At 45.2% G+C, this 9,149-nt stretch overlaps 1 protein-coding gene across 1 annotated transcript; it reads left to right on the top strand.

Annotated features, from left to right (window-relative positions):
- The first annotated feature begins 409 nt into the window (after window positions 1–409).
- Window positions 410–8,646, top strand: DCK (deoxycytidine kinase). The gene is given in 8 exon segments (XM_032224428.1): window positions 410–911; window positions 3,580–3,695; window positions 3,932–3,968; window positions 3,971–4,124; window positions 5,945–6,092; window positions 6,864–6,979; window positions 8,157–8,185; window positions 8,188–8,646. Coding segments are annotated over 8 exon segments (723 nt in total). The 5' UTR covers window positions 410–847; the 3' UTR covers window positions 8,247–8,646.
- Window positions 8,647–9,149: the final 503 nt, after the last annotated feature.

Here is a 9,149-nt window from a genome sequence, read left to right as displayed (position 1 = left end):
TCTTTCCAATATAATCCTCGCTGATGTTAAAACATGTAATGCTAAATACATAGTGCTCTTATAAAAATTTTCTGAGATCATCCCCAATAAGAACAGCTCAGGTTTAAAATCTACATGTGTCCCTCTTATCTTTTCTAGCCATCTCTGTATTTTTGCCCCCCCCCCCCCATTTTTTTTTTAGCACAAAGGATAAAAATGTCTTTTGATTAAATAGGCGCAAAGTTAACTAGACAGAATAATGATTAAAAAGAAAAGAAAAACATCTTGTTTTGCAAGGAATTCATTTTGTCCGGGATGGAAAGGGTGTCTGTTGCCAAGCAACCGCATCATCACAACTGATCGATCGATGCGCTCGGAGCTCTCGCTCCCTCCCTTTCCGGCTGAATCCGTTTTTCGGCCTGCGATTAAACTTCCCTTTTTCTCTCTCAAAGCCGGCATCGGCGCCTGGCGAGGCGAGGCGAGTCCCCATCTGGCAATGGGTTCTTTTGACTGCTAAGCCGCGCTCTAAGCTAGACGGACTTTCCGCGTTTCCACCTCACCTTTTCTGTCCCTCTCGGGCCCCTGTAGCGGAGCCACACAGAAGCCATAGAGAAGAAACAAACAAGGGGGACGACGACGCGGAAAGTGGGCCAGTTGGGTGGAGCTTTGCGCGTGACGTCACTGGGCGGCGCAGCCAACACCGATCGAATCGGATTCGAACGCTGGCGGGAAGATAAAGCGGCGTTTGGCGTAGCCGGCGAAGTTGCGTTCCCGCGCTTTTTTGTCCTTCCTGCGCTTCCGTTTTTTTTTCCCCCTGAGCGGCTGTGTAAGAGAGAGAGCTCCGTTTGGTTACCGGCGGGCCGCTTCCATGGCAACTCCACCCAAGCGGAGCCGCAGCGGCGTGAAGAAGATCGCCATCGAGGGCAATATAGGTAAGCCCTGAAGCGGGGGAAGCAGCTAAGTAGATAGAGCAGAGGTCATCAAACTTGGCCATCTTAAGACTTGTGGACTTCAACTCCCAGAATCCTCCAGCCAGCATAGTCTGAAATCCACAAGCATAGCTGGCTGGAGGATTCTGGGAGTTGAAGTCCACAAGTTTTAAAAGTTGCCAAGTTAGAAGACCTCTGAGATAGAGGAACGCTTGGAAACGTAATATATCTTGATTTCAGTCAGTTCTGGGCCCTTGATCAGCCTGACCTTTGCTATTGGAGAGGCTGCTCCCCCCAACAACTATAAATTAATGTTTTTGGGTTTTTTTTACGAACTTGGGGTGGTGAAATGTATTATTTACTCTTATTTATTAATAGCAATAACAATAGCAATAGCAGTTAGACTTATATACCGCTTCATAGGGCTTTCAGCCCTCTCTAAGCGGTTTACAGAGTCAGCATATTGCCCCCAACAATCCGGGTCCTCATTTTACCCACCTCGGAAGGATGGAAGGCTGAGTCAACCTTGAGCCGGTGAGATTTGAACCGCTGAACTGCTGATCTAGCAGTCAGCCTGCAGTGCTGCATTTAACCACTGCGCCACCTTGGCTCATATTAAACAAGCTTATATAGATGCCCGCCTCATATAGGTGACTCTGGGTCACTTATAGCATTATATTTTATACCCACACACAAATGTACATACATACATAAACACACACACATACACACATGTGTGTATGTATCTGTTTGTGTATAGATGTGTGTGTGTATACGCATGCATGCATACATGTGTGTTCTGACCCCCCCTTCTCCCGTCCAGGAACGAAAGCCACAAGCAAACATAAATAATGCTCTACATGGGGCAGCCCTTGAAGAGCATTCGGAGACTTCAACTGGTCCAGAACGCGGCCGTGCGAGCGATTGTGGGTGTACCTCGATACACCCACGTTACCCCTATCCTCCGCGAGCTGCACTGGCTTCCAATCGGTCTCCGGATACGCTTCAAGGTGCTAGTTATCACTTACAAAGCCCTTCATGGTATTGGACCTGGGTACTTGAGAGACCGCCTGCTGCCAATTACCTCCCAAAGACCCGTCAGATCTCACAGAGTCGGCCTCCTCCAGGTGCCATCTACCAGCCAATGCCATCTGGCTACGACCCGGGGGAGGGCCTTCTCTGTTGCAGCTCCGGCCCTTTGGAACGAACTCCCCGCGGAGATTCGGACCCTCACCTCTCTCCCTGCTTTCCGAAAAGCCGTTAAAACCTGGCTGTGTCGGCGGGCCTGGAGTTGATGAACTCCCCTCCCCTCTCGACAGGTGTGGTTGTTGGTCATTTTAATGTCTATTTTGTACTTGTATGTTTCCCCTTCCCATTTAAGTTGTTCGCCGCCCTGAGTCCCTTTTAGGGAATAGGGCGGCATATAAATAAAATAAAACTTAAACTTAAACATAAGAATACTTTTAATCAGTCCAGACTCTCGTTGGCTGTAAGCCCAAAATAAACAAAGAAATAAGCACTCTGGCAGTAATTCTTACAAACCTAGGCAATGCAAACAAGCTCTCACAGCAAACCACTTCTCCAAGTTGGTTTCTCTGAATCATGAACTGTTGACTCCTGCAAACAGGGCGTGGCACAAACAGTCTCTTTTATAATCAGGCGAGGATCTTAAATCAGCTAAGCGCAATCATCTCCTACAATTACGCAATTGTTCCTTCCGTCGAGTAGCCCTTTGACGGCGTGCATCCTGAAACAACTCCCAAATGTTTTTCTGAACACTCCCTCTGATCCAGTGCTCTGCCGCTACCTAGTGGCCAACCAGTCTCTCCTCGCCCTGCTCGGAGTCGACACCCTGCCCAGGGTCCTCCACCTCCTCCAGGGCCGACTCATAAGACCCCTCGCTGTCGGAGTCTGGCAGCAGTTCCAACGGCTCCTGCCAGGCCATAACACATGTGTATATGTATGTATTGTGTCACAACCCCTGGTATGCCCAAATATGGGAGGGAGCATACTGCTTCCCTTTTCTGTCTTTTGGCTCACCCTAGGAGCCATCCAGGCCGAAAGCCATTTTTTTATGTTGCCTTTGTTACATTTGTGTTGCATTTGTGCTGATAAATAAATAAAGGGAGACTAGTATAGATCTATTTCAAGCTATTTAGCTCTCATCAGCTAGCCATACCCTTACTGGGAATCGAACCTGGGCTGTATTACATATCAGGCAGTTGTATTAAGCACTGAGCCGAAATCCCCAGAATCATAAAGCCTACAAACTTGAAATTTGGCATGTAGGTTCCTCTTGGCTTCTAGGTGCTTGCTAAGAAAGGATTTTTCAAAATGACCATCAGATCGTTAGTATTTCTTATAGTATTATTAACCCGCTCTGATGCTAAGGAGTTAGACATTCTACTCCCCCTCCCCACCTGAAAAGAAGTCTGTTCCAACCGCCACTTGGATGTGGGCATGGCCAGTGCATGACTCATCAGACCTGCAGGCTGGGAGCTTAGACGTTCTATCCCCACCTGAAAAACGCTCTGTCACCCAGAGTGACTTGGTTCGTGGTAGGTGGCTATAGAAATTAAGTCAGTAAATTCAATTCCTTTTTCAAATTCAAGTGATTTCTAAAGACAACTGCAGAATCTTACTGGCTTGATGAGTATCTTCTCTTCTTTAGCCGCAGGTAAATCTACCTTTGTGAATATTCTCAAAAAAGCCCGAGAGGAATGGGAAATTGTTCCAGAGCCAGTGGGAAAATGGTGCAATGTTCAAGACTGCCGCGATGACTGTGAGGTATGATAAATAGCGATTATATGGAATAGGCCATCATAAGAAATAGATTTTTGAGACAAAACCGAGGAGGGACAAGATACTGCATGCTGCTGCATTCCGTGTTAAGAGAAGTTTTATGACACCGATAGGCAACTCTGCAATTGAAGGGTGTGTCCAGAATTTAAGAACATGTAAATCTATCATTAAAGCAAAGCCAATTTTTAATTCTTACGTAATTTTTACGAACGTTTAAACAGGAGCTGACAGCCTCACAAAAGAGCGGTGGAAACCTTCTTCAATGATGTATGAGAAGCCGGAGAGATGGTCCTTTACTTTTCAAGCCTACGCCTGTCTAAGCAGAATCAGGGCTCAACTCAAATCCCTTGAAGGGAAACTAAAAGAACCTGAGAACGCTGTGGTTTTCTTTGAACGATCAGTTTATAGTGACAGGTACCCGTCTGATTCTTGATAACTCTCTTCTTATGTCATCTCCCCTCAGTTTTGCATCGTTCAATTTTTGGAAAACGGGAAAGCTTTCCTCTTTCCAATCATGGAATTTTTAGTTTGTAGTTTTGTAGTTTTATTTGGCATTTATAGGCCGCCCTTTTCCCTGAGGGGACTCAGGGCGGCTTACAACTCGTAGGAGGGAGTGCAAGAGAAAACATAAATGTGAATAAAATAAAACAAAACAGTAAAACACAACATTCATTCAACATTCGGGCGGGGCGGATTAAAATCTATCCCCAGGCCTGACGGGTTAGCCAGGTCTTAAGGGCTGTGCGGAAGGTCTGGACGGTGGTGAGGGTACGAATCTCCACGGGGAGATCGTTCCAAAGGGTCGGAGCTGCTACTGAGAAGGCTCTCCTCCGCGTGGTCGCCAGTCGGCACTGACTGGCGGATGGAATTCGGAGGAGGCCCAATCTGTGCGATCTGATGGGACGGAGGGAGGTAATCGGCAGAAGGCGGTCTCTCAGTATTCAGATCCACTACCATGGAGGGCTTTATGGATGGTAAGTAGCACCCTGAAGCGCACCCGGAGATCAACAGGTAGCCAGTGCAGCTCGCGGAGGATAGGTGTTATGTGGGCGAACCGCGGTGCGCTCACGATCACTCGCACGGCCGCATTCTGGACTAGCTGCAGTCGCCAGATGCTCTTCAAGGGCAGCCCCGTGTAGAGCACATTACAGTATTCCAGCCTAGAGATCACAAGGGCTCGGGTGACTGGAATTGGTTTCTTGATACCCGATTGTGTTAAAAACAATTCAGATATGTGATGTTCAACTTCCAGCATTCTTAGCAATGGCCATTTTAACTGGGGGATTCTGGGAGATGTATTCGGAAGAGTACCTACAGACTTTGGGAGGGCTGGATTGTAACTAGACCAGATTTTAGCTAGGATCCTGTCTTTTATTTATTCTGTTAATTTATATCAGTGTTTCCCAAACTTTTGACATATGTGTACCCCTATAATTTTCGTAACGCTGAGTACCCCTCATAAAAAACATGCTTTAATAAAAATCAAAAATATATTTCTTTTTTTCTTTTTTTGGTACATACGCAAAAATAAACGAAAGTTATATTATAAAGAACATTAATTTGATTCAATGAGAAGGATGAAATTGTTTAAGTTGAGAGAAGAAAGGAGGGAAGGAAGGAGGGAATGTAGGAGAGAAGGAAGGGGGGAAGGAAGGAGGAAAGGAAGGAGAGAAGGAGAAAAGAAAGGGAAGGAAGGAAGGAGGAAGGGGAAGGAGGGAGGGAGGGAAGGAAGGGGAGTAGGAGAGAAGAAACAAGGGAAGGAAAGAAGGAGGGAGGGAAGAAGTAGGACCATTGTAAGATAAGATGGATCTATGGATGTTAAAAAAGCAATCTTCAGTATATTGTCAACAGTAGGGAAAAATTGTTATAAATACATATTATTAATAACATGAGATAAAAAAAAAAGAAATTGTTTATGTTGAGATGACAGATCATCATAATTTGGTTCCCTGGTTGTTAATTTTAATCTGAGATGCGGTTCCACGTCCAAACTCCGGTGCAACGCATACCCCCACCAAACTCTTCCCGTACCCCTGGGGGTACGCGTACCACACTTTGGGAAACACTGATTTATATAACCACCCATCTCACAATTGCAACCGGCAGTGAAGAACTTCCAACAGTTAAACTGGCTGTGAGAATTATTTTGGTTTTTTGTTCCATGTCCAAAATAAAATGTTTTCCCATCTTAGGATAATTAAAGCTAAAATGGATTCTTTACTTTTCCTGGAAAGGTACATCTTTGCATCCAATTTATATGAATCTGATTGCATGAACGAAACAGAGTGGACTATTTATCAAGATTGGCACAGTTGGATGAATCAGCAGTATGGATCGAGCCTTGAACTGGATGGCATTATTTATCTCCGAGCTACTCCTGAAGTAAGAAATAAAGTTTTATGAATGCACTGGACATTAGAGCAGGGCTCCCCAACCCCCCCGGCCGTGAACTGGCACCAATCCGCAGCATGCCAGCAACCGCTCCACGCAAACAAGTGAAGCTCCATCCATGGGATGGAGGCAGCACGTGAAACAATGCCCCCACCAATCTGCAGAAAAACCTTTCCATGGGACTGGTCTCTGGTGCCCAAAAAGGTTGAGGGCTGCTGTTTTAGAATACAATCCTTGGCAGGGTTTTGATTTATAACTCATTAATTTTTTTAAATGTTAGGAAAACCGATCATTTCAGTTGTTTGCTCTTTTCCTATCAGAAGGTGGCATTTTGCTTTATTTCAGTTTTGCCTGAAAATCCTACTACCGTAATGGTGAACAGATGGCATGCGTGCCACTGGTGGCACGCAGAGCCATATCTGCTGGTACGCGAGCTGTCAGCTCCAGCGCGCATGTGCACGCCAGCCAACTGAGGTTTTGCCGTTATGGAGGGCTTGTGGACACCGTTTTCGCCGTCCCCAGGCTTCAGGAAGCCTCCAGAGCCTGGGGAATGTGTAAAACAGGCCCAACGGGGGAGGGCAAAACACACACGAGGGGGTGGGGGTTTATGTGAGGGGATTGAACATGCATGCACAGGTGGGCAGGGTGCATTACATTGTGGGTGAGGGCATGGGCATGCACACACAATTTTGGCACACATTGACACAAAGGTTTGTCATCCCTGTACTATTCCAGTCTTGCATTTTTTTCCCCCCTGTTTAGAAATGCTTGGATAGGATTTACATCCGTGGAAGGGATGAAGCGCAAGGCATTCCCATGGAATATCTGGAGAAACTCCATTACAAACACGAAAGCTGGCTCCAGCATCGGACATTACGGTATTTTAATTTCCCTGAGGTTTGCCAAGATTCTCGGTTATCCAGGTCATGGTTGCGCCGAAGTTGCTTTCTCTGAAAGCAACTGGATTTTCTCCCATTGTCCCTCGAAGGCGTTTCGCTTTTGTAATGCCCAGAGTGAAGAAGCTTCTTGGATGAAAAGCAAAATGTCTTCCAGGAAAAAAAACCAAGAAAGTCCAGATGCCTTTTGAAAAAGTAACTTTGGGACCCATTTCCCTGATTGTTCCTGCTACATCTATCCAAAAATCTTTTGCTTTGAGAGATCAACCAACCCAATTTGTCTTTTGAACTGAGATGACATTGGGGCCTAAGCAATATGAACACAGTGGAAACTGTGTTTTTCCCTGGTGATCTAGGGAATTGGATGGTCCAATCTCAGGATAACAGGGTAGGAAGGACCTTGAAGGTCTTCTAGTCCAGCCTCTTCTTAGGCAGGAAACCCTACACCAGGCCTGTCAAACTGGCGGCCCACGGGCCAGGTGCAACATGCGCCCACCCCGGCTCTGCAAAGATAAAAAATGTTGCGACAATGTCATGTGATGCATTAGAGTTTGACATCCACGCCCTGCACCATTTCAGACAAATGGTGTGCCACTTTAATAGTCCCATGAATTTGTTAGATAAATAACCTTGAAATATTTGAGCCAGTGAAAATGTTAGAGACTTTCCATTTCTAAAATATATCTATTTCATTTACTGACTGTAATTTTAAAAGCTCTTTTATGGCTCTTTTAGAGCTGAGGTGGCGCAGTGGTTAGAGTGCAGCATGCAAGGCTACTTCAGCTGACTGTTCAAATCTCACCGGCTCAGGGTTGACTCAGCCTTCCATCCTTCCGAGGTGGGTAAAATGAGGACCCGGATTGTTGTTGGGGGCGATATGCTGACAATATGTAAACCGCTTAGAGAGGGCTAAAAGCCCTATGAAGCGGTATATAAGTCTAACTGCTAACTGCTATTGCTAATACCGGATTAGTGTGGCTATTAGGAATTATAGGCCTGGACAATTCCAGCTTTTAAAGACATATTAGCAAAGAGGTGTATGGTTCAAGGGTATAACGGGGATTGCTTCAGAACAAGCGTTATAGGATTCCTGCATATTTCTGTAATTCTCTACCTTTGTTAGGTTTCTAATTCAAATTGCGTTTTTTGTTGTTTATAGAACAGAGTTTGAATACTTGCAAAAAGTACCATTTTAACCCTCGATGTAAATGAAGATTTCAAAGGCAACAGAGACAAACATGAAATATGATTGAGACGGTAAACCTTACCAAGAGTGCTAGTTTATGTGTCTCCAAGTCACTCTGTTTACTAATCGAAAAGCTCTGTCCTTGTATGTTTCTATTGAAATCTGCATGCCCAGCTAGGGAATTCTGGGAATTAAGTCTTAAAGTGTCTAGTTTGACAAACTCTGCTTTAGGGCATTGTTCATACACTGTCATAAAAAACCAATCCGCATAATGTCCTTAAAGTCCTCAGCCACTAATTAAAAGCAAATGTCCTTATTAGTGCTTCCAACGGCAGATTCTCTAACAAACCCAGGGTAAATTAAGATTAAATAAATTTCTGGTTACCTATTTAGAGCCTTAACTGTGTGCATATTCGGAATGTTCTCAGAACTTAGCTCCCACTTTTATTTAGCTGGTCTATTAAACTGCTAGGTGGCTCAGTGGCTAAGACACTGAGCTTGTCGATCAGATAGGTTGGCAGTTCGGAGGTTTCAAATCCCTAGCGCTGCTAACAGAATGAGCTCCTGTGACTTGTCCCAGCTTCTGCCGACCCTAGCAGTTTGAAAGCAGATTAAAAATGCAAGTAGAAAAATAGGAGCCACCTTTGATGGGAAGGTACAGCGTTCCATGCGCCTTCAGCGTTTAGTCATGCCGGCCACATGACCACGGAGACGTCTTCGGACAGCGCTGGCTCTTCGGCTTTGAAACGGAGATGAGCACTGCCCCCTAGAGTCAGAAACGACTAGAATATATGTGCAGGGGAACCTTTTACCTTTATTGAACTGCTAATTTCCCTCTTTTATTTTGCAGGTCCAGAATTTTTAAGTACATTATAGCATTTCCAGAAGTGTAACTGAAGCCGAGTGTTCCCAGCACTTGATCAGTTATTCATTTTATCAATGCTTGGTTTTGCTTAACTAGATTCA

Source organism: Thamnophis elegans, chromosome 9 (genome assembly GCF_009769535.1).
Source record: "Thamnophis elegans isolate rThaEle1 chromosome 9, rThaEle1.pri, whole genome shotgun sequence".
Lineage (NCBI taxonomy): Eukaryota > Metazoa > Chordata > Lepidosauria > Squamata > Colubridae > Thamnophis > Thamnophis elegans.
Note: the sequence above shows the minus strand (reverse complement) of the source record. Positions and strands in the feature narration are given on the sequence as shown.